The sequence below is a fragment of the Siniperca chuatsi genome, linkage group LG9, assembly GCF_020085105.1.
Source record: "Siniperca chuatsi isolate FFG_IHB_CAS linkage group LG9, ASM2008510v1, whole genome shotgun sequence".
Taxonomy (NCBI): domain Eukaryota; kingdom Metazoa; phylum Chordata; class Actinopteri; order Centrarchiformes; family Sinipercidae; genus Siniperca; species Siniperca chuatsi.
Genome location: NC_058050.1, coordinates 12,396,985 through 12,423,087, shown reverse-complemented (window position 1 = coordinate 12,423,087; position 26,103 = coordinate 12,396,985). Strand labels below are relative to the sequence as shown.

Here is a 26,103-nt window from a genome sequence, read left to right as displayed (position 1 = left end):
TTACGTTTTGTAGATTTCAAACTGGCCCTGCTCGTCCTAAACTTAAAGAAATCTCTGAATGAATTGCCATTGTCCTCCAGTGTTAAAGCTTTTGCGCCAATCCTCTCCCGTTCCCAGTTTTCATCGCTTTCATAATTGCCACCAACATAATGACACAGTTGCTGTGGCAACCATGCCTCTCTTTTCTCCCCCTCCTCTCTCTCTCTCTCTCTCTCTCTCTCTCTCTCTCTCTCTCTCTCTCAAAGAAGAAAAATACACACACTCTTTGGCTCTCGGAGGTTTTCCGCTGAATTTATCGGCTGCTTTAATTTAGTAGCCTAAGTCCCCCCCCCCTGTTTTTATAGCTTTTTCCTCACCCCAGCCTTTTACTTTCTGAAAGAACAGTACGCCAAAATCCTGACCGATGTTTTTTTTTTGTCGGAGCCAGTGAAATGTAGGCCTTCGGGGCCATTCAATTAAAGAGGGAAATGAAGTGGAGGGGAATAAAGATGAACGCCACCAGTTGAATGGGCCTAATGACCATCAGCGCCGAGCAGCGCGGAGCTGAGTGTCTCATCAGCACCAGTCTGACCGACCAATCACAGCGATCCCCCACCGGCGGACCTCCGTGAGGCCAGTCGCAGTTAGGCGGTGTAACCTGTCTCGCTTGGAAATTATGAAGGGAACCAGCCTCAGTCGATTCTAGATGGAGAAAAGTTAAATTGGGCGAATTTAGTTGTTTGACATTTTGAGCATCTGACACCTGAATTACTGCGTGTTCTCCAGGATAGTTGCACTATAACTTGCGCTGTACAACAAACGGGATTTTCCGATGTATAGTGAATTGCCTTGTCACATGTATCAGAAAATCTCAGAACATCTCGTTGGACATTGACTCTCTCTCTCTCTCGCTCTCGCTCTCGCTCTCTCTCTCTCTCTCTCGCTCTCCTGCTCGCGTTTTGTCCCCCCTCTCTGCCGTGGTAATGGATTAACAATAGCCTGATGGAGACACATCTAACCGATTGAGATCTGCAGCGCTTGTGAAAAACACGGGCATTTAAAACAGGTGGCAGATCCGGCAACAGTTCACGCTGTCCTGATCATCCTCTGCTACAATAACAGGCTGCCATCTGAGAAACGCCGAGATACAGTGCGCAGGCTCTCTCAGCGCTGTTCTCCAGCATCAAACCCCAGATCAACGCACAGGTAAGACACGACATTATGCACCTTTTATTAATGCAGCAGCAATTACCGAATTACAGGAAAACTGTTTGATACCTTCATTATGTGCTTCTGTCTGTGTGAAAAATGAGTTTGGCATCTGTTTAGACGCATCAGCTGTGCTGGAGGCTGTCAAAACATTTGGATGAAAGCTGCGCCACAGAAACATCTCTACACACAGGCTTTATGCTGGACAGACATGTTTTTCATCTCTTAAACACTTTAATCGACAACTGCCAGCACATTGATACATTATGAACATATTGATATTAAGACCACTGATCCAGCCGGACTACACACACACACACACACACCGGCACGGATACACCCACGCACTTTTAGCCTACTGCTACATGCAAGTCATGTCCATAACCCGCATGCTTGTTCATTGCAAGTTGCAACTTATTAACCTAGTGAAGGATGTATTGTAGTCTGAAGAGTCGATGTCCAAATCACTCGGCTGATGCGAAGTCATTGCGCAGCATATATTTTACTGGTAAGACTAAAGCAACCGCAGCTCCGCGGCTTTCACTCTAATTAAATGTCTTTTGCATCAGCATGAACTCTATTAAGGATGTTCCTCCCCCCCGTTGATTCACATCACAGTGCGTTTTTTGTAACAGCGTGTCTAAAGAAAAAGAAGCCATTTTGTTTCATTTCCAACAAACACCTGTTGAAATTGTTGCATGCCCAGCCGTCTGCACAGCTGGTGGTTCACCCTGCAATGAAAGTAAGGGCTCCGTTTGGTTCATTTGCTTTGATACAATTGCTTGCAGTGGCAGGAATATGTGGAAATGGTTTGTTCTCCCTCCAGTGGCCATGTAACTCAGAGATGCATCTTCACAGTTCTGAATGTGTGCCCTTCACCCTTTGGTTCCCATCCTCTACTGCACTGCTTCAACAGCACAGTGTAGAGATACCTACAGGAAAACATTTGCTTCTTTTGTATGTTCAGTCACTTTGCTGGAACAATGTAATATCAGAGGACCCTCCATATATTTAATTTATATCTTAATATTTAGAATTTTAAATCTCATGCATTGTTATTGTAAATACACATTTATCTGGGAGTGGTTTGAATATTTGGCCCAGCGAATCCTCATGAAGTGAAAGGAGTCAAAAAAAAATGGTAATGGAAGTTGAGCAGCGCTCGCAGATGACAGTGCAAGGCATCAGTGTCATCTTGTCGAGCTAGAGACGGGCAGATGTGACTCTGAAATCTGGTTTGGCTAATGGGTGTAGATTGGATTCTGCCTCCCTTCTCTTTCACTGCCTCTTTCACTCACACACAGACAGAGCTGCAGTGCTATTCTGAGAGAGTTAGCTGCCTCAACCCACGCACAGAATCTGAGAAAGAGAGAAAGGCAGAACGAGGGAGAAAGAAGGAGGGAGCAAGAGGAATAAAGAAGAGAGAAAGAGACAAGGTGGTTTACAGAATGCCTACTATAGTCTCTCACATGCGCACACACAAAGCCTTTTTTTTTTTTTTACAGTTTCAAATTCTACCCCTTGAAGTGCTCTAACAGCAGCTGATTTACAGTCTTGATTAGCACTCTTCTTGTGTGTGGCATTGACTGTATTTGCAGATCTGTTTGGCGGTGCTGTTTGTGTGATGTGCTATGTTGTATTGGTAAGTGCTGGGAGAAATGTACTTGATTCTGTGCCACCCACACACCGCCCTCCCACTCATGGTCGTCTCTGCATCTATACCTCTGGCTCTTCCCGCTCGCCACAATCTCTTTGCTCATTTAAATCCCTACCCTGCATTTATCCCCCTGCTCTCTTTCTCTCTTTCTCCATCACTGGCTTTTCAGGAGCGTGTTCCTCCTGCAACCAAACAGGCACGCTAACACACACTCGGCTTCCCGCGACGCACACACACACACACACACACACACATAAAGCAATTATCAAAAATGACTGTATTGTGTGCACATGTGTGTCAATAAGTGAGGAGAAGAGGTTGCAGAGCTTTCTTTCTAATCATGCCTCTCGTTTGTGTTGCAGTGGACACTCGGCCGACACGTTCCAGGTTTGATTGTAGACGTGTAAACCCCGAAGACAATTCTGCAAATCAAGCAGAACATTTAGAGACGACAGAAGATAAATTCTCCCGGAGAGAGCTCTTTTGGAACATTAGTCAGTGGGAGAACTGCTGCTTTGTGTCTCTCATTTTTCCTCCGCTGAACTCTCCTCAGAAGGTCAGAGGAGCATGTAACTGAAGCAAGTGGAGCCCTCGGTGATTTCAGCATTCTGTCTCCCCCCATCTGTGCCTACATTCTCTGCCACAGATAGGGACGTTTTGATAATTACATATAATTATAATTTCTGTGGGAGACAGATCTGCTTCTGTCTATTATTGCCAACACCTCCAACACAATAACTTCACGCATTTACATATTTCTCAACAAAAGTGATATTCTTTGAACCTCGGAGACAAATCAGGAATAATTTTACTCAGAGAGACATGTCACATGGAGAAGCAATGTGCCATTCAGTTCAAATCTAATTGGTGATAGTTGAATGACACGGGCGACTTTTTGTGCCTAAAAGCTGAATACAGAACATTTCAAATCCATGACATTTGCCTCATTTTGCGATGTATTTTACAAGCTGGGAGTCATTTCCTTGGTTTATGCTTACTCCTAATTTTCAGCTGTTACAGTCTTCTAGCACTTAAGCCGAGCCTCCCTCATTATCACCCCCGGCCCAGTCACAGTAACAGTCCGTGCCAGGCGAGTACTGATTTACATTAATCCAACCATAGAAAAGATTGAGATAAAGTACGTGGTGTATCTACAGATGTAAAGAGAGCCTAGAACAAGTTAACATGGAGATAATTCCCTGCTCCAGAGAAACTAGGTATTGTTAATAGACAGTTTTCATCAGTGGTGCAGTCTGTTAATTCCATTTGATTGTTTACAATGCCAAAAAACACCAAATATATGGAAAGAATTATAGATTTCATACATTTTCCCAGAAAAGAATTGCTTACAGCTTAAACAAGTGCCAATTCTGAATGTATGTAATGCCAGACTAAAATAGTCACCCAGGAATGAACAACACAAATAAAGCTGTTTACATTTGACAAATCACTGGCCATAGACTATTGTTCAAGTGCCATGATCAGCACAGGAATGTATAGGACTGCCATATTTATTGAAAATACTTGCTACTAATTTTTACTGGCCTTTTTGGTTACAAGAAATAATTCCATCCAGCAGTACGTCCAATATTTGTTCTTTTGTTCAGTGGGACATGTAGAACAAGGCATTAAGGACTAAAAGCATGAATATTGTTGTTTTCAATTTGTCCTTTTTACAAAGATGCATCCATTTTAGTGTTCAAGATTTGAGAGGTGTTTTTGGAGGACAAAAGATGAAGTCATTATGCATTCAGAGTTCCTTTCTAGCAGTAAATTAAAACCATTTTAACACCATTATCAGCAATTATTGAAACCTACCAACAGATTTTGATAGTGCCAGTCCTTTTCATTTTTATTGTTCCTGACCTTTTCTATTATTACACCATATAAATAGTTTCTGACTAAACAGAAAGCAGGCTTCAAATTTCATCATCCAACACTACTGAATGAAACTTCTGATACATCATCAATATCCAGTAGGTTGTACGTGCTACTTGAATATTTCACATGCCATTTTAGTGGGTTAAACTGCAAAAACGGATACAGTGTTGTAACTGCATTGACTCAACTACAGAAAATAGATCTCTTAGTCATGTAAAAATGACGCCCACCACCAATCTCCGAGTCCTCGCTGTCTCCCTGCTCTCCCTCCTTACTGCCCCACTTACCACTGTTGTGGAGACCTCTCCGTCCCTCACTCCTCAGCACATAGACCGCTCAGGGAGGCCGTTCACCGAGCAGCCCAAGACTGGCCCCAGCCCATCTCTCCTGCTCCTTGCCATCCAGGCCAATATCAGGCCAGCTGCTCTCCAAGGCAGGACCAAAACCCCTGAGAAACTTCCAGAAACCTCAGAGGGAGTTCTGGAGATGCCCCCGAGACCCCTTCCCCAGGTCATGTTCCCCAAGAATGTGACTTCAGCGGAGGCCCTTGCGCCTCCCTTAGGTGCAGCCCAGGTAGCGCCCATTCGACCCCGCATGATGGATGTATGGATGGATGTATGTCGGGGTTATTATGATGTAATGGGACACTTTGACAGCTCTTTCAACTGCTCCAAGGACACCTTCGTCTTTTGCTGTGGAACCTGCCACTACCGCTTCTGCTGTCCAGAGCGTAGCCGGCAATTGGAGCAGGACATCTGCAAGAATTATGACTCTCCAGACTGGGCCAAGCCACAGACAGACTCCACGATTATATCAGAGGAATTAGGTCCTGACCCAGACTTTGATCCACTGAAGCAGCAGAGTCACAACACAGGCTTCGTCATTGGAGGTGTGATTGTGTTCATGGTGGCTGTCGCTGTGGGCATCAAGGTGGTCTTCAACAAGGTGCAACAGGAAGCTAACCAAAGGGACCTCAATATGCCCAGGTTAGGCTTTGAAAAATATTCTGTATTTTTTCTGCTTTTTCTTTTATCACCTCTCACAGCTGGATTTGTTACTTCATTCCATGATTTGTTACTTCAATGTATGAATACTGTAAAGAAATTAGGTTTTCAGGACTCCATAAATGGCCCACATTCATCATTCTGGGCTTAGAATAATGTTATTAGTCATCAGCTGAAACATATTTGATCTTCATCGAGTGGCTGCTGCAGAATTCATGGTTGTTTTGATTCCTCTGGGCTCTTTATCTCATATATGGCCCGTAATCTTGGCAATAAAGAGATTTGAATTTCGAATTTTTGTACAGGTTACAATTTTCTATCTTGGGCTACAGTAGTGGAGGATGGTAGTTGTAGACTGATATTAAGTGTTGGTTGATCCCTTAACAAATGCAAATGATTAATAGCGTATTGTTTTTTGTTTTAATAATTCTGCTTATTCAAGTACAGTATCAGGTTCATTATTGTACACAAATTTATATCCATAGGCAGGTGATTGTGAAAGACGGTAGCTGATTCCTACACAATTGAAATACAATATTAAAAAATATATAAGATGGATATTTAATAAATTGCTTGCAAATGAGCCTTCATCCTCACACATTGATCTATTGCCATTAAATATGAACCAATCCACTGTCCAAAATAAGATACCTTGTAAACAATATATATAATGACAAATATGAAAAAGTCCTCATCACAAAAGTGCTAGACCTAAAACATCTAAGCATAACTTTAATAGTGTTGGACATGTTTCATCAATATGAATTTGATGTCATATAATAGCCAGCCAATAGTTTGTCAATTTTATCCTGTGTTTCCCTTTTGCTTGTGTGTGTTACATCATTAGAGCCCTGGTTGACATGTTGCGGCACCAGTCAAGCCCGGTCCAGCAGGATGAGAGAAACAACAGCGTGGCTCTGGCTGTAGGGGATGGACAGGGGACACTGGGGAGAGCTCCAAAAAATCTCTATGCTCCAGGACTGCCCAGCAAGGACAACAGATGTGAGGGTCTAGGGCTTTTACAGCATTAGTGAATCCTCTGTATGCAGAGGCACATTGTGTTTGTCACGTCTGTATGTGAATGCAGGTTATTTTCTGTGTCCCACCACCAAGATATCACCAAGCATTGGGCATTATGGAAAAAACAATCCTCAATGGTGGTGTGCAACAAGGAATCTGGAGATTAGTGCTTTTAATATATGTATGCCTTACATGATGAGCTCTATGCATGTGAGATGATGTGAAGGTGAATTGATGCAGATACATAAATGTCTATAGGTGCCTTGATCTTTTTATGATAAAGCACCATTGAACCAGAAACTGCCTTACATCCATTTTGAGCTGATTACCTTATGTTCTTTTGACTTACAGTGGGCAATTTGCAACACAACTTCATCCACTCATCAGGCTCCAGCCCCAAACACACCGCAACTATCGGTAAGGCAGCTGGTGAAAGCCAGCCTCCTTTATTATATGTAATCACCACAATGCTTAATTTACTTCATTCAGTTTTGTTTTAAGCTCAAATGTAGACTCATTCATCCCAACAATAATAATGATTATCATAGCTTCGGTTGCTTGTGTTAGTGTTGAAAGCAAGTTAAAACCAGTGAATGTTAGCAGATTCACACACTGCTATGTGCAGCGCGTTATATCCAGAGGAGCAAATCTCATTTAACACACAGTCGTTTTCTCCCTGTGGTCTCTGTAGAACGCACCCCTCGAATGAACAATGCTCAGCTGGCAGCTGGAGGCACCCTGCTCTCCAGTAAACACAACAACACCAAATCCCAGCCTGCCTTCCACCACTCCCTGCACAACCTGGCTCAGCTGCCGCCCTCCTATGAGAGCGCCACCAAGCCTGAGCTCAACAGATACTCCTCACTCAAACGTCTCGGTAAGTACCTTTTCAAGAAATGAGGAAAACTGTACCAGTCTGTTTGCCCCTCACTCCCCTTACATCGCTGGTTCTGTAGCGGTTTTATGAAGCATGGTGACTCTCTTGACACTATGGTATAATGCAGGATGCGTCATTATGTGCTGATGCTATTTACTGTGGTGATAAACAATTCAGAGAAATTTTGTTTGGCTTCCAGAGAAAGGTCTTGATGAGTACTCGTCTGGTTACTGCACCACCAAGCGCCGGCCTCATACAGCCCAGCCGGCCCTCCAGTCCTCTCAGCACCACCTCCACTGGGGTGGAGACTACACCCTCAGTGGGAGAGGAACACTCCCCAGGCATGCAGCCCGTCCCTGGATCCCGCCGCCACCTTCTGGCATGCCTGCCTCACCCACCCCCAATCCTTACCCTCTGGATCCCCCGGAGCCACAGTACAACCCCAATTACGACACTCTCTCCAAGCCGAGGAAAGTTAAGTCCTCTGACCAGCTTCTCAACATGGGTGACGTCCCTGGCAACACGGGGACCCTGTCCAGGCTGTCCAAGAACCAGCAACACCAGTACTACAAAGCCATGGCTGCCTCCAATAAGAACTCCAACACACAGACCCTCACCAGGAAGCCCCAGGACAGGAGAGAGGAGAGACAGGAACGGCTGCTCATGTCCCCGGACCATTTGGAGGACAGGATGGGGGTTGGCGGGATGGGGGTTGTAGATCCATATGCCCACACAGGAGGGATTGTCCCCACGCTGCCTCGCCAGCAGAAGGCCCAGTCCCAGCAGAACGTATGTGCCACCCCTTCCCTCGATCGACACCACATGATCAAGATGAACTCTCACCCCACATCCGGACGAGAGCAGGAGCGGAGCACAGCCATGACGGGGCACATGAGTGGGGGCATGGGCTGGGCGGGGGAGATGCCCGGGGCGGGGGTAGTCATGGGAACGGGAACACTAGGGGGCCACAGCGCCAGGAGGATGGCTTTTGCAGCGAAAAGGCAGAACACCATTGAGCAGCTACATTTCATACCGGGAGGGGGCGGTGGGGGGTCAGGAGGAAGTGGAGGAGGGAGTCAGGGGATCAGGACGGGGAGTAAAAATGAGGTGACGGTGTGAGGTTTGTGCCTAACGTAGAATTTACCCTCCTCAAAGGTATGGGAATAGATCACCCTTCTGCATTTAACTATTAGATATACAACTACAACAAATAAAACTAGAAGTATAAAGTATAGTAACAGTATAACGTGTTTAGGCTATTCAAATTAGTGTTATCTTGTAATTAAATAGCTTAAATATGATTACTTAATTAAAAGTCTAGGTGGGGAATATCTGTTCCAATTATGTGATAGCCCACATCAGCCATATTTTGTAACAAAATTTGCCATATTGCCATATACAGCAGTGCCATTACTTGTAGAAAGACTGACTGGAAGGGTGAAACAAAACCAACAGAAGTGTCGTTCATAATTTTGTTTTTATATATGTTTTTCAAAAAGTACTCAGGAGCCATATTAGGTAAGGAACAAGACTATATATATATATATATATATATATATATATATATATATATATATATATATATATATATATATATATATATATATATATATGAAGAGGTTGATGAAGAGGAGGACCATGTGGAATATTGTATCACAGAATAGAGAATTGAGCCAACTACCTGCTGGACTGTCAACCTGCTCAGCCCTCACAACAATCATTTATTAAACTGAATCTCATGGGTGACAAGCCCGTCGGACCAGATGAATCTGAATGAACCGTGTGCCTGGTGAGGGATTTTTGGAGATCTGACACTCTGCTGAACCAACCTCATCCTGGCACAGGGAGACAGAACTGACTTTTGTTGCTTCCTATGTAAATGAGCATACAAGGTGGGGGCTGTTTTCTGACTTGGACACAGCAGCCTGACACTACTGGCAGGACTCCACACCCGATTTAAACTGCGGACGTACCCACGTTACCAATCTGATGCCTGGGTTGCCTAGTTTTCCATGTGACCTTAGATCAAATCCCCAGAGGAACTTACACTCTGATCACTGTTACACTACAGGAGTGTAAACTGACATTAGATTACGTTATGGGTGAGTTTCCCCTAATGTTCACATAGATCAGGAACTGTAAAAACAACGGGCTACCAAATAATATAGAGCCATCTGTCACGTTATTACAAAAAAATCTTGACATAAACATAGACGAGTCAGGAGATAATAGAACAGACGTATGTGTTCAGTTTACCAATTAAAAGGCAACTTGCTTTAATGTAGGTTGTGTACGAAGAGCAAAGATTTTTCTACAGAGCACAAATGAATAGACCATGACGCAGAGGTTGCACTTACACAACTGTCCTTCAAAGCCATTTATGGAGATACAAAGAAAATACCACAGAGGAAGCTGGTCTGACAATCACCATTTTATTATTCTCACCAGGTGACAAATTATACAAGTCAGTGATATTTTGTACAGTCAAAGGATTGGCTTCAGAGCGAGCCAAAAACCTCTGAGTCAGGAGAGAGGGCGACCCGAGGCCTTCTCCTACGTGGCTCCATATGCCGTAAGACACTCGGATGGTTAGGAAGCCCTTCCCATCCTCCAGACGAAGACCTTGCTGTATCATAATGCACTTCAGCCAGTATGAGTAAAAAAAACTACAGAAAAGAGAAAAAAAAAATCTTCATCAATAACAACGCTTATCAATACTAAGGGCTATCCTATCCTATATACTGTATGTGATATCTGTGGTCCATATAAAATGCTATCTCTTTCTCTTGATTTTGTGTTGATATTGTCATGATGTATTAAGTATTAATGTGTACAAAAAACGAGCAATTAAGCACAGTTCAAAGAGAAACACAGAGACTTTGCACAAATCTTATCCCCTGATATTTGCACCAGATACAAACTTACTTTGTATCGTGTCCTCAAGGTTTACATTCTGTACAAGCACGGCTGTGTGACTGATCAATGGGAGGTATTGTATTGAGAGAGGATTTTTTTAATCACCAGAAATCAGAGGTTATTACGCAGATCAAAGAAGGAACTTGTTACTGCTTCGTTTTTGTTCAGTCATGTGAAAGGATACAGAGATGAAATACTGATAAAGAGAAACACAGATTTCATTTGGACAATCTTCCTATACACAGTGCTAAATGTAGTTGTTATGAATATGATGGAGTGTTATTATTAATAATTATTATAACTGTTATGGTTTTTATTAACAATTATCTTATGATGTGATGTTCTTTTACTTGGTGGGATTTAAGTGTTTATTGTTTTTAGATAACTAGCATTCTCATGACTAGTTGGTTTTTCATACATCTGGTCATAAATTCAAGTTTTTAAAAGCATTCCAAATCTTGATGCATGCGAGCTCCATTTCATTGAGAGGCATTAACAGTATGCCTGGATTTTAAGGTCATCTATGCTTAAATGGCCAATTTTCCAGCTGTATGTACTGTTCCTAGACATCGGCCTTATGACTTCTTGATCTGAAGTGATTACTTAGGTTTCCACTCAACAAAAAAAAATGTCTATTGGAAAAATCCGCAGCCTTCTAAACGTATGTGTAGATGACGGCATTTTAACAGCCAGTGAGGGATAGATGTGTTTGGGACAGGCCAGAAGTTATTAACGCCACCAGACTGGAGGCAGTCTCTTGTCTCCAGTGCAGCAGCCTGACCCAATAACTCATTATGGGTTGTACACACTAAACCCATGATGCCATAATGTATGTGTGTGCGGATGAATGTTTATTACACAGGTTGGAGAGAAAAGGAGTTCTAATGGAAACCTGAATGCTTTCAGTGCAGTGTCTTTTTCAGGGAAATAGGACAGGTGACATATAGTAGTATTAGATTTTTTTAATAGAGCCACAAAAGGTCTGTAGCAAAGTCTGTAATATCTCACAAGCCATATCCATCGAAACTCATTATCACAATTTTATAAATGGTTAATCTAATTTGTGCAAGTATTGTATTTTGTATAGCTAGTACAATCAGAATATTTTGAGTGATCTCTTCGACATTAATTTGAGGATTCGACAAATTACGTGTTAGTATTTAATGAATTGTACAGTGCCAAACTCATAACATTTTGTTGTATTTTTATTGTCATAGCCTCCTACACAACTACAGGGGCTATTTCTTTTTCACAACTGAGAACTAACACACATGCAAGTGAGCTAAAAAAAAAAGCTAGTTATCAGAAAGAAATGAATGAATATGGTGTGTGTTTTTACCATTATGAATTCATTTAGAGAGAGGATGGTTAATGGCCACCTGATTACATTACTAACAGTAAATTGTATGGACCGGGACAGTGTCCAGTAATGAAATTCATGGATTTATTTTCATGCCTATAAATTTCAAAACAACTCTTTTGTTATTGTTCAATGCATTGATCCCCTTGGATACGACAGTGAATTACGAAGAATTTGTATAATAAAGTTGGTGGGAAAAAAAAAGTTTTGTCATTCATTATAGAGTGTGAAGTTTTTGCATTAATGTACTTGATTTAATTTAATTTTATTTATTTATTACATTAGTAGTCTATCTGTAAGCTCTGTTTTTTTTCTGCCTGAGACATATGAATGGTTGGATCACCTGCAACCTTTCACATTGCATGTGCCAGAGGAGTAGACATAATTACAGAGGTAATTCTGTTTTCTGTAATTCAGTGATATTGGTATATATTCTTATCTTAATTATTTTTTAAAGATGTCCCTCAACCATTAGGCCTTTCACACTCTTTTCTTATAGAGGCAAGCGTCGAAGCACCATGCACTTTACCTTGCAACAATGTTAATACTATTTAAACTGGGCTACATGCCTTACAATTATGTTTCAAATTAGACTTAATGCAATTCTGAGGAAAAACTTGTTCCTCTGTATTTTGGAGGACTGGATAATACCTGCAAACCCTCTCAAGTCCCTGGTTGCTCAAACCTATCTAAGATTTAACAATATATCAGACTTCAGATAGACATTATGTTCATTGTTTGCACAAAACTAATTCGGGACTATCTTAATTAGGACTAATTTGCAAAGTAATATAGTTAAATGAACACTCTTTGAACTAAAACACATGGCAAGCCAATGAACTACTTCTCTGTTTCAGCAGAAACTCTGTCTTCTGGAAAGAATTTAGCTAACAGACATTTTCAGTGGTGGAGGAAGTATTTGGATCCTTTACTTAAGTAAAAGTAGCAATACCGCAAAATGAATATACTCTATTAGGAGTTAAAGTCCTGCAATGAAAATGTCACTGAAAGTATCAAAAGTAAAAGTAGGTTTACTTATAAAGCAGAAAATCTGGGATTGCTCTGGGAGTGTCATTGTGTATTACACACATTGTGTATTATACATTATAGTATCGGGTCATTATTACTGATGCATTCATGACTAAGTAGCATTTAAATGGTCGAGGTGGAGCAAGTTTTAACAATTTTATACACTGATGAGCGATTTAATCTATAACAGTGCATCATATTTTATAACTAATAACTATATCGGTCAAATAAATCTAGTGGAGTAAAAAGCACAATATGTCCCTCTGAATTGTAGTGGAGAAGAAGTATAATAGCATGAAATGGAACTACTCAAGTAAAGCCACTTTAGGCCAAGACTCAGACCAGACTAACACATGTTTGTGCCACAGTTTCGAGACCAGCCGCTTGGTCAGAGGCAATATGTTATGAAATTCTAAGAATAATCACGAGACAAATTAGTGTTTTATAAGGGGTCAAACCAGAAACAACAGCTTTATATTAACAAAAAGCCTTTTAGTCTTCAGTAGGTTAGTGAGCACACAGAGTGGGTCTATGATAAAATCCCACGTCACCAGGATGTGAGATATTGTATAAGCCACAGTAAGGCTATACAGTGCCAGTGGGAGTGGACAACTGTGCTTTTAAATGAAATGAAAAGGGGAAATTGTCTTCATATAATTCACAGCTCTAGACCATCTGAGTGCAGAGTTATATCATGCTGTACCTGCTGGATCCTTAAGAGTGAAGTAAGGGCTATGGAGCTCATATTTAAAACCTCTTGTGAATACATTTATTGCACTGAGATGTATGAAGGCTTAAATGAAAGAGCAGACGTTGTTCTGATACAGAAATAATTTTTGCAGGAGGTACACAAAGGGCACAAAAAATATGATTTGATTTAGGCACTGGCTGCCACTGATGCATTACAACCATTGTAATTTGCACATTTCACCACCAGGAGGTTCAGTGGCTACTAAGCTGAGAAGCAAAACCTGCATGAAGCCTTCACTCAAAATTTCATACAATTTAATCCTCACACTGTTAACTTACACAGGGCAGATTAATGTGTAGAGTATACTAAAGAAATAACAACTCAATAGTATCTGATTATTTTCAGATAGTATCATGGACAGATAAGCTGCCCACACTGTCCAACACATGTCACAATTCAAATTAATGCATTATATATCTGCCAAGCAAAGTAAAACCCCATTTTTCACAAATTATGCTCTGTTTATGACACTGACTATAGCTGGGAAAGACTGCAAATTTGCCAGAAAAGACAAATTAATATTCAAATTGCAAATGTATGTGTGTGAGTCGAGGCTTTCGGGGCCTTTGATGGTCCTGAGTAAAAGATTCTGTGCCCTACATGATCTGTGCGCACGATTAGCATCCTTACCCAGGCATGATTACCATCCTTAAAAATCAGAGAGGCACAGAGCTGAAATTATTCACATCTCTCTCTGTGATTAAAATGATTTAATCAAATCCAAGATGTATGTGGGGATAAAATGATGATTTAGCCTGAGGTTAAGCTCCTGAGTTCCCTACTACTTTTCTCACAGCTTTGGAAGAACACAAGTCAATATCTCATAACTATATTTATTAATCATCATATTGATCTGATAATGGAATTTGTTGATTTGTTTGATCACTTTTAAACTGACTCAGTTGTGTAGATCTGTTGTTGGGATACAGGAGAAGAAATGTATGCCTCGAGAAATGTATGTGGCCTGTGTTCATTAATTAATTTCATCCACCAGTAACAATTGTTACTACAGTTACTAAGGCTAAGAGGTGTGGATGTGTTTATGACTGAAAGGCCAGTGGTAAATTAAATTACAATTTTTTAAATTCATAAACCATTACTTGCAAATACTAGTCTATATTATATACCTTAAACAGTTTATAAAATGTCCATACCAGCTAGACATTCAAACAAATGGGACTGAGAACAGAGATTGTTGAAGTAGTAGTAGTGTGGTGTAGATTGTCCAAGGAGATACATCTCCTCTGAATAAAATGTGCTTTGGTATCTATTACGGTTACTAATTTCATATAATATAGTTTATATTAATGATCCATTTAACTTATGTAGCAAAATTCAAAGTAGGATATATGGACTGTACCTAACCATAAATAATAAGATCTTATAACTAGTAGGCATTTTGTTTCTAAACTAAAAGATAAGAGACAGAGTAAAAGATCGCAATATACTTTTTTTTCACTTAATGCTATGTATTTTCAAGAAATGTTATAGCCTGAAGATATAATATTCCTAGTGTATAATAGGCCCATAAGGCATCAGTCAATATGCAGCCTGGGGGAAAGTCCCCAACCTCCCACTGAGACTGGGTTAACGTTTGATATAATCGGATAAAAGGTTGTGGAAGTGGATTGAGGACTAATTATCTGAATATGCAACTTCTGTGGAAGCGGATCCCCCTTTAACCAAACGGTGACTCCGTTGTGAGCCCTATTCAACCGCCTGTGAGCCCCGCTAGTGCTACCCGGAAATATTACAAGGGCCGGAAAGGACCAATGTTAAGAGAGCACACGTCACTCACTTTTACCCAAAAATATTATCACCGACCACCCAAATTTTTGTCGGCCGTCGAAATCTTTAGCAAAAGCTCCCTGTCAGCGCAAACTGTCGTAATCAAACAGCAAGGAGGCGGCTGCGGTATCCGTCGGCGTTGATTTCTGGGGGGAACGGTGTAAGCTTTCACCCAGCTCAGCATCAGTGAAAATGGCTCTGGCTAACGACTGGAAAACAGCACGCAGAAATGGAAGCGGACGATAGCTAGCTAGGCGGTTAGAAGAAGGCGTGACAGGCCTCATCCATCTGCAACTGTGCTCTGCAACTGGATGCGTAGGTAAACATTTGCCGAATATAGGTTACGTAGATGTATATGCTAACGCTAGCATAATGTTAACGGTAGTCGCCGTGCTTTTAATATTGTGGTTTGGAATGATGGCTAACGTTAGCAATAGCGGTTATGTGGTGTTGTAGATTGCGTGTGGCACCAAATAGCTAAACACGCCGAGCCAGTGTAAAATATGATGCTAAGGAGAACCGTTAAGTTTTTCATGCAAGCGCCTCCAATGTTTTCCTTTTTTTTTTCAAAATGTTAGCCAATACTATTACAGGATGCTATCTCAAGTGCATCCGTTATTACTTGCGCCTGTAAGATACTGCTAATGTTTACATTGTGTAGCGAGTGTGATACTTATGTTAATTTGAGCATTTCTGCCCTTCTTCACAGGATTGCTGATTTACATTAAAATGAGAGGCAGTCATATATGCGATAGATTATCTCCCTCATCTGCCAGGGGAGCTCACTCCCTTCTAGGTTCACCGCATCGATTAGAGGAAACGGTAAGAATTTACGAGGTGAGCAAAATGAGATTCAAAGTGAGTGATTCTACCGTGTACTTTCAGCCTATTCACAAGTAAATTAATGGTACATTAAACATTAACGTAAACAACAACTTAGCTTCATGCAGTTAAAGAATTGTGCATAACGCAACAGTTACATTTTCTATTCTCCCTTTTTTGGCCATGAGAAGTGTATTTATTTAATTGACTTGTATAGATTTATCCTATTGTTTTTGGATTAGATATAATCCTGCTTTATTGTCATTTCACCGAGTGAGTACAAGTACAACAAAAAGCAATTTAGTATCTGACCAGATAGTGCAAACAGCAACAAAGTGCTATAGACTTAAATAAAAATAAATCAATATACAGGATGAATTATAACCAGTATGGAGTATGCGCAATATGAATGGCTGTAACTTGATATCTACAGGTCGGTCATCCTCTTGACATACCTTAAGGTACTACACAGCACCAGATACTGTGTAATTACGCCCATTATTCCTACTCAGGTGATTGCCCACTACTAATATTCCTTTAAGAACATTTATGAAACAAAAGACTCATATACAGTATTTTTACATTACATGGACAAATTTTAGGCTAAGAATGAAACTGACAGTTGGTTAATGTACTGAATACTTGAATGTCATTGTGTCTTTATCTGGTAATAAGCAGACTAAAACAGAAATTAAAAAAGTCAACGGTGCAAGTATGGTGAACTTTGGGACTAGAAAAGGTGCTCCCTTAAGTTCATAATGAGGATTGAATGAAAATAATTAACATTTTTTTGCAGGAGAGGTTGACCTGCATTTGAAAACATTTACTACTGCTCTCTGATGTGCACTTCCACACTAATGAATAGTTTCATGTTGAAAATGAATACCTGGATGAGGGACAGTGTCCCAGTGGTTTCCCCCAATTTAAGGTATGAAAAAATATGACTTAAAAAGGGCTCTTAAGACTGAATCACATCTTAAACTGAATGTACATTTTCTGATATTTATGAATAATAATCATCAACCCAGGTGTTTTTAAGTTTCTGTTATCATGATGATTGTGTTCAAAATGTTATTACTGAAGAACAGGTCACAGGAAGCTCGGCTCTCTAGTACACACCTTGAGGGCAAACACTGTCCAGTAGTAAAACCCTAAAAGCAACGAAAACAGAATAAAAGCCACATCGCAGTACGACCTGTCTTCATCAGTTTTTTTGATCTAGCACTACTTGAAACATAGATTGTAGTATGGGAACAGTTGTTTTAATGACTGCGTGTAAATTGACAAATGCATTGCTTAATATTTGCTTATGTGATATTGGATTTTCTGTTATCACAAAATGTAAACCGAGAAAACTGTCAACTTTCTTGTGGTAACAATTACAAGTCATAACTTGCAGAATTGTGACAGCACAAGTGCTCAAGTGCCACCGGTAGTGCGAGTAAAATCCAAATAATCAGTTACATATGCACACCTGCATGGCAACCAAAAGCGAGGCATCTGCTGTGTAATGTGGTTTTTCATGAAACACCACCACACCTGTGTGTTCTGTCTGTACCTCTTCCTCAATAAACATTTGGTCCTTGTAGAGATAGCCACATATATTGTATTTATACTGTACATCTCCCCAGAGGGGACAAAATACAGTGTGAGATACCGTATATCACAGACCTGTTGCAGCATATAAGGGTTAAATGTGTAGGTAAGCCAGTGTATAATATTGTAATAAATTGGGTCACTATCTCCAAAGTAGCTGTATTAAATAAGCAACATCTACCTCCTTTCACCACTAACTATGGCAGAGGCCTATTATGAACAGGTACATGCTTAGACAGTAAGAATGTTGAAAATAACTTTTGCCTCCATAGTAAATATGAAGCTAGTGATAAAAAGAATTGGCATTCATGCAACAGTTCTGATTGTGCTGAAATCCAGCAGAACAACATCATGGTAAGTTGTTACAAAATATAAAAGATTGCATATTTTTATGAACCTGATGAAGTGCCTGTAAAAGTAGACTAGTCTGGAAGGAGATACCTTGAATTGTTGAGATTTGTATTTCTGCACCTTACATAAACAGAAAATGTACAGTTTTTCCAGTGTAACTAGATCTTGGAATTATATATTGTTGGTCACATTTCTCACTTAAACTGAGTGCTAATTGGCTCACAATAGTAAGAAACCTTTGATAGGTAAATTGCATCATAAATAAGAAACTAGTGATAACTGAAACTTAATATGTCAAGTACTAATTTGTGGTATCAAATCTAATATATATATGTATGTATGTAGAAAGGGCAACTTAAACAACTCCTCAACTTAACATCTCTAATCGCTTGCATCATACTCCCTCCAGTTAGCGCAAGTATTGTGCATTTGTATTGACAATACTGAATGAATTTAAATGATCATTTCACTTAATGTGGGCTTAATGGAGATACATCCCTATGTTTTAAGATGTTACAATACAGACTTAGGTTTCTGTCTATATTGATTCACCTTAATGGATGGGGCACGTTGTTATAGGTTAGAGTCCTCTTATCAAGGGACAGTACGTGAAATTTTATTCAAAATTATGGTCCTGATCCCCTCTATGACTTTCATCCCTTTTTGAATTTTGTTTTTTCAGCTATAGGAACTTCTTGGCAGAACACGGATGGAAGGAATCTTGCTTAGATGAAGGAAAATGTCAACGCAGTAACTCTAAGGAAACAAGAAGAAGTCATTTGAACTACTTCTCAATAAAAAACAATTCTAAGCAATTTTGAAATTAGGTGGAACTCATCTACCTATCAAAAAGGCACTTTTATCTATCCTTTGATCATAAACTCATCTTCTTGGCTACCCCACTCATTTTGGAAGTAGAGTGTGGGCAGTGGATGATCAACAGGGAGTAGCAGCACCAGAAGTAAACAATCTGGAGAGATGAACTTTAGATTTATGACATTCAAGTAGTTCTGGAAAAAATTGTATCATAACCTCACCCATAGGGTAAAGTTTGTCTTTCACCAGTCAGTGGTGGGATCATTGTTGCCGCTCCTAGCGCTGGAGGTTTGGCCCCTGCACCCCCATGTGCCAGTGAGTGGGAAATGTTCCAATTTGGAAAATACAATCTGGACATTATAGAGATGTTAAGTGGGCACCAGGCCCACCAGTTCAAAGGCCTTGGTTTAGATCGACAACTACAGCATCAACAGCAAGTGCAACTTCACCAGCATCAACTTCAGCAGCAGCAGCAGCAGCAGGCTGAGTCTTCTGGAGCTCTTCTGTCTGGACTTGGCTTGGGCCCCCTGCAGGGGTCTAGAGGTAACGCCTTTTCTGATTCTGCCTCCATTTTTGCCAAGATGAGTGCCCCTCCTCCCCCACCTTTACAACAACAGCCTTCCTCATCTCAGAGCTCTCGTTCAAAGTCAAGCAAGATGAGCAGCAGCAGCTCAAGCCATTCTTCAGGCTATCCACAGTTCCTGCGCTCTTTCCACCCGTCTGAGGCAGCACTAGCACAGGAGCAGTTACACCCAGGTGTAGGCCGCTTTGAGCACTTTGCTGGGGGAAGTAGCAGTAGTGGGAGTGCTGGGGGATTAGGAGGATTAGTAACATCAGCACCTCCACCCCCTCCTCCTCTGCATCCCGGCCTCTCTGTCCCCCAAGCATCATCTGGTCCCTCCTCTTCCTCTCCTTCCCCTTCAACCTCTGTGGCCACCTCTAATAATCCTTCTAGCAGCAGTGCTGTCAGCTCATTGGGACACCAGTTGGTTGGGGCCCAGTCTGATGCACGGAGTCTTCACCAACAGTTTAGTTGCATGTTAGCTGCTAATCAGTATTTTCTTTCTGGGGTGCCTGCTAATGCTAGTTTAGAGCAATTTCTTGTGCAACAGGGAACCCATAACCACTTAGGGCTTGGTTTAAGTCAGACAGGTGGGGATCCTAGTACTAGTCTTGCGCCGCCTCCTGCTTTGCATTCTTCTCACTCACATGGCCACTCCACTCCCCAGCCACAGCAGGGTCCACAGCAGCCTCCCCAGCAACAACAGCTTCCACCTCACACCCTTTCTCATCCTCACTCTCATTCTCATCCTCACCACCCGCTCCACCCAGGCTCCCAGCCCTCATCACTGGGTGGTTTTGACTTCCAGGGCATCCCTGTACTCTCATCAAATCAAATAGCGTCTCTGATGCAGCAGGAAGCAGGTTTGCCCCTCCCCTTGCCACTTCATTTATCCTTATCTAAGGATGATGGTAAAGGGGAAAGCAGTGGAGGTGGAAGTAGTAGTAGTGGGAGCAGTAGCAGTAGGAGGAAGAAAGCTATGGCTGGCTATTTGCCACAGAGAAAATCTGATAGCGGTAGTAATAGCAGCAGCAGCCATGGCCACAGCAGCCACAGTGGTAATCCCAGCACTAGTAGTAATGGTGGAGGGCTTAGTCACGGTCAGCCCCCAGCTTTAATTGGGAGTGGGGTTGGTATGTCAAATATGGGTGGAGACCCATCATCCCTTCTTGCCTCATCATCTTCATCCTCATCAGTAGTTTCTTCCTCCTCCTCCTCTGCTCCCTCTTCCACTGCTGCCTCGGTACTGGTTACTAATGATTCTCACCTTTCTAAATCTGATAACCAGAGCTCAATGCAACCCAACCCCACAGAGTCTGATACAGAGCCAGTTTATAGCTGTGGAGATTGTGGCAAAAGCTTCCCTCACCTTTCAAGCCTTCGCAGGCATTTGCGCATGCATGAGCCAACCACAGCAGGTACTAGCAATAGTAGCACTACTGGCCCAAACCCTGTTCATATTAAAACACAGTCTGACCCAAGCCTACCCCATTCGACCCAAGAAACTCCCCAACCCTCATCCAATTCTTGTCCTAGCCCAGACAAAATATTTAATTGCCCTGATTGTGGCAAAGGCTTTAAGAAAAAAGGGCACCTCCTGCAACATGGTGTTATACACTCTTCAGCCCGCCCATATGGCTGCTCCACCTGCTCTCGGGCTTTTAATCGTAGAGAGTCACTGACACGCCATGAGAAGATACATGAGGAAAAGCCATTCCGATGTCCCGCCTGTGGTCGTGCCTTCCGTGAGAGCACCTCTCTACTCAACCATGCTGCCTCAGGCACCTGCGGCAAGCCAGGTAGGGGACCCAAACAAAGGGGCAGCAAGACAGGAACTGATGGTGAGGACAGAGTCGGGGGAGGGGGTGGAGGAGGTAACGGAGGAGGGGGAACTTATCAGAGCAATAGAGGGGTTATTTATGGGAAAACTGAGGAAGAAGATGGTGTAATCATTGTGGGGGAAGGAGAACCAAAATCAGGTTTAGGATGTGATGGTCTGTTTCAGTCTGCAAGGGGAGGGAATTCAAATGACAGGGACAGAACAGATGCTAAATACCCCACTGACTACTCTCGGAATCGTTACACAGGCTACCATGATGACCACCGTTCTCAAGGTAATCCATCTCCATGCTACTCTGGTGCCTCCCCCTGTGGAAGTGGGATGGCGGGCCCAGCTCTGAGAAAGGCACCCTTGGCCCCAACACTGCATCCGCACTCACAGGGCCACAACCAGCACCACCATCCGCAGCAACAGCCCCACCTGCCCCTTTCTTCTCTACTGGATGACTCAGAGGATGATGTCACTAGCTCTGTCAATAATGCAATCTCTGCTATAACAGCAGCTAGTAACAGTGGAAATAGAGGGGATGATAGGGGAGACATCATAGGAGGTCTACTAGGTGGTCTTGGTTTAGGTCCTCTGGGCTCACCCTCATCAACATCTGGTATGGAAAAGAATTTCAGAGGTGTTGGGAGCCAGGAGGCTATGAGCAGCAACCCACAGAATCCTACTGCCAAACCAAAACGTCCCCGCAAACCAAGAGCTAAGAAAGATCCTGCACCTGGTGGGCAGCCCCCCAAACGTAGGCAATACACCCCCAGAATGGGGCCCAGTGGCCTCCCACGCACTCACCTCTGCAGTGTCTGTGGTAAAGGATTTGCACGTCGCGAGACCCTACGCAGACATGACCGCATCCATACCGGAGAAAAGCCCCATCACTGCACTGTTTGTGGAAAGTATTTTAGAGAAGCTTTTCACCTCAGCAAGCATCAAACAGTCCACTCTGGGGCAAAGAATTACAAATGCAGCATCTGTGGGAAAGAGTTTGGTTACTCCCAGAGCCTCAGGAGACACAGCAAACTCCACCAGAAAGGGGAGCTGGAAGAGGTGCCCACAACACCAGCTGCTGAGAACCTTAACAGCTTTAACCCAAACCCTCAATGTAGCGTGGCCCAAGACAGGAGCCAGAACCAAGCACCAAGCACCTCCTCCTATTACTCCTACTCTCAAGACGTCAAGCCTCAAGACACCAACCCCCAGCCACAGCCTCCACCCCCACCCCTACCACAGCCCCCACCTCCACCTCGACTCTACACCTGTGCTATATGTTGGAAGTCGTTCCGCCATCACTTCCATCTGACTGCCCATCACCAGACGGTTCATGAAGGTGGAGGTGAAAAGCTCTTCTGCTGTGAGGTATGTGGGAAAGCATTTGCTTACTCTAATAGCCTCACTCGACATAGGCAATCGCAGCATGGGATGACCCGCACTGAACCGCCTAACCCGCAAGAAGGCAGCAGTGGGTCTGGAGACAACAGAGGTGGAAGTGATGTTAATCAGTCAACATCTGAGAGTGAGGCTGCCACCAATGCCCTGCTACAGATGGCTCCTTCCACAGAAGGCCATGGAGGGCAGAGTCTTAGTGTTGTCACTCATAGCCACCAACAGGCACCCCCGCAACCACCAGCTGGTTACTCTCCCCTCTTTTATGATGCAGCCCATTCCTCAGCCTCTAATGCTCCATCTTACTCGCAGCCTCTGCCTCCAAATTCTACAATCATGCCCCCGCAGCACCCTCATTCCCCAGCCGGGGTGAAAGGAGAGCACATATATCCAGCTGGATCGCGTAGCCGTACGCTTCACACCACAGCCCCGTTCCAGCCCCTCACGGAACTGCCCTCCACTGAACATCATCATCTGCATCATCATCATCATCACTCCCACCATCATCCTCATCATCAGTCAGGTGCCCAGTCCCACCAACACCTTGACTGCAGCATCCAGTTATCACATGATGAAATGAGACGACACAAGAAGAAAAAAAAAAAGTCCAACAGCAGAGATTGGAGGGAAAATAAATGGGAATCCCAAGATTTAGTCAGATTCGATGGAAGCAAAAGGAAGAGAAAGATAAGTTGTACAATAAGAGGGCAGTTGAATAAAAAACAAGGCTCTCTTCGTTTGACAATTAGACGAGGAGGAGGATCAGGTGGTGGTGGGTATAAGCTTGTCAACACTGGGGGAATGAAGGTGCAGATCCTGTCGTCTCTCAAAGTCCCTGTGAAACGTTTTGGCTGTCCTATATGCCCCAATTCTGTGTTTTCCCGTAAAGCGGGACTGCTAGTCCACATGGCAGTTAAACACCCACAAAAAGCCTCGACCACTCAGGATCGACTAAGGTGCAATGTGTGTGGGAAGCAGTCTCACAGGCCTTTGGCAGCCTTCATCCATCGGGCCTCCCATCGTGCCAGAGGGACTTTCTCCTGCCGACGCTGCGCCACTCGCTTCTGGAATGCTACGCTTCTCCACAGGCACAAGGTGTCCTGCCGCCGCAGGGCTAAAGGACTGCAGCGAGGAGATGCTAAGAGGCTGAAGCTTTCAAAGAGACCAGGAGAGAGACAAACCCAAGAGGGTCAGGACGAGATGCCATTCCTACAGGGAACATACAGATACTGAGCATCCTGGTATCTAAAAAGAGTGGCATATACGAGAGTTATTTCGGTTCTAAAATAGGAAGGTGAGGAAAAAAAGGGACTTGAAAAGGTATATGCTGCCTTTAGGAGAATTTGCCTCATGTCTGTTTTGACATGTACTCTGCTGACTATTAGAATGAGTGTGTTAACAACTACTGTAGATCATCCTATAAAATATCACCAGAAATTCTTCCAGATTATATTGGAAGGTGTTTTCAAAGATGTGACTGTTTCCATAGGTTCATTAACCCCTTAAGTGCATTGACACTATGCTTGGCTGACACTGTGCAGTTACTAGACAAGTTTAGGTGAAATGACCTGCTAATGTATCTCTCTTCCCCATAACTAGAATCCCTGCTACACCTCTTGCTGTATGATAAATGTCTCTGCTGTGTACTTTGTCTTGTTGTTGTTCAGTCAGAGGCTCTGAGGATTTTTTCAAAATGTAAAGTGCATTTATTAGGAGTAGGGACATGGGGACAAAGACCTTTGTTGATAGTTTGTCAGTGCATGTTTGTTCTCTGGTCAAGTTTTTTGCTGAGGTTGTGAAATCACTCCTACAGTATGTGATGGTTTATTCAGTATATCCCCAGAAGTTTGTAGTGTTAAACTTGATTTGAAAGTTGCTCTATATTCCCTAGTGATTTAATCACGTATAGATAAAATGTCAAAGTTGCTGGTAATTAGCATTACAAGGATCCCTGTCCTGCCAAAATGAAGAAACTTACAAAAAGCCTTGCTTAGTATGTTCACTTTACTTCATTTATTTGAGATATTCCTAGCTTTTATACCAAGAGATTGACAACATGTTAAACAAGTGGACTGTAACACATGTTTATCTCATGTTATTTGTATGCTCTTTTTAGCAGTGATTATTTCTACAGTACTTCACGGTGTGTTAAAGACAAGGACCTATCATAATAGAAACAAATGTAATATTCCATGTATTTATGTGTGTAACCCAATCAGTCTTCATGCCAATCTTATACTTAACACTTCTACCTTTTACTTTTTGCTGAGTTGCAATCATATTCTGACTGTCAAGCCTTGTTTTTTTTCTTCTTCTAAAGAACATTTTAAGTACATCCTGTCACTTTATTCACATATGAAATGTTCATACCCCTGTCAAGCCTTGTTTTTTTTCTTCTAAAGAAAAATGATAGTTTTAGTAGATTTCTATCACATTTACTGAGAAGTCAGTAGTTGATTATATTTCAGCAATGAATAAACCTTAAGTGTAATCATTTGTTTTGCTTTTATTTCTCATTCAGTTACCTACTGCAATATCTAGAAGATGGTACAAATTGCTAGTCATTGAACACAAATAAGTTGTAACTGTAACCAAAGTCAGTATTGACGTTTTACAATTATATTTAGCTTTATGTCCTATGTGAATCTCATATCACTGTGGATTAAATGGATTTCAGGATGTAGTTGATATACCAATAAATTGCATTAAAGTTTTTAGGCTTACCAATGTTATTGGCCAGATTACTCCAGAGTAATGAATTGTTTTCAATAATTAAAACTTACAGTATATTCTCACCATACTTGAAATAAATGACTGTGTAAAACTTCTCACTCCTAGCTCCACAAGGTGGCAGTAAGCAACTCATTTATACTCTACTCTTGGCCTGGTGTGGATGAGTGTGGCAGTCACATGGATTTTGCACTGATAGGGGGTGGACTGGAGAGGCTGAGTGCTGTATGACTGAATTATGTCCCTGTCTGCTGTTTACTACAAGATTAATGCCACTAACTAAACAACATGCTTTAACATCACTCAGTAATCTCACTGAATGTTTAGGAATTAATGTGGTTTAAAAGAGAAAATCAATGCATGTAATTTTGCATTTGTGTGAATCATAAATTCACTGCATTAGAAAATGTCGTTATTTGTTACTGTAACCCATTCTATGATTCCAAATCAAAGATTTCATGATAGAAAAAGCAGCTACAGTAAAATCTTTGATATTTTCTCGAGTGACAACAACCACAATGCCCTGCGAGTG

At 42.1% G+C, this 26,103-nt stretch overlaps 2 protein-coding genes across 6 annotated transcripts; both read left to right on the top strand.

The window, feature by feature from the left end:
* The first annotated feature begins 262 nt into the window (after positions 1-262).
* Positions 263-12,107, top strand: LOC122881644 (protein shisa-7). The gene is made up of 6 exons (XM_044208098.1): positions 263-1,185; positions 3,208-5,712; positions 6,578-6,732; positions 7,102-7,167; positions 7,442-7,627; positions 7,827-12,107. Exons 2-6 carry the CDS (start codon positions 4,946-4,948, stop codon positions 8,744-8,746), a joined length of 2,094 nt encoding a protein of 697 aa, XP_044064033.1. The 5' UTR covers positions 263-1,185; positions 3,208-4,945; the 3' UTR covers positions 8,747-12,107.
* Positions 12,108-15,414: 3,307 nt separating this feature from the next.
* On the top strand, positions 15,415-25,335 carry si:dkeyp-69b9.6 (zinc finger protein 865). Of its 5 annotated transcripts, XM_044206683.1 has the most exons (4): positions 15,415-15,790; positions 16,181-16,308; positions 18,923-21,417; positions 21,706-25,335. In XM_044206683.1, the coding sequence occupies exons 3-4, from the start codon at positions 19,383-19,385 to the stop codon at positions 24,072-24,074; spliced, it is 4,404 nt and encodes a 1,467-aa protein (XP_044062618.1). In that variant the 5' UTR covers positions 15,415-15,790; positions 16,181-16,308; positions 18,923-19,382; the 3' UTR covers positions 24,075-25,335. The 5 variants fall into 5 exon arrangements, with proteins under 5 accessions (XP_044062618.1, XP_044062616.1, XP_044062617.1 ...); XM_044206681.1 differs by having other exon boundaries at positions 15,415-15,786; positions 16,181-16,293; positions 18,923-25,335; XM_044206682.1 differs by having other exon boundaries at positions 15,415-15,786; positions 18,923-25,335.
* Positions 25,336-26,103: the final 768 nt, after the last annotated feature.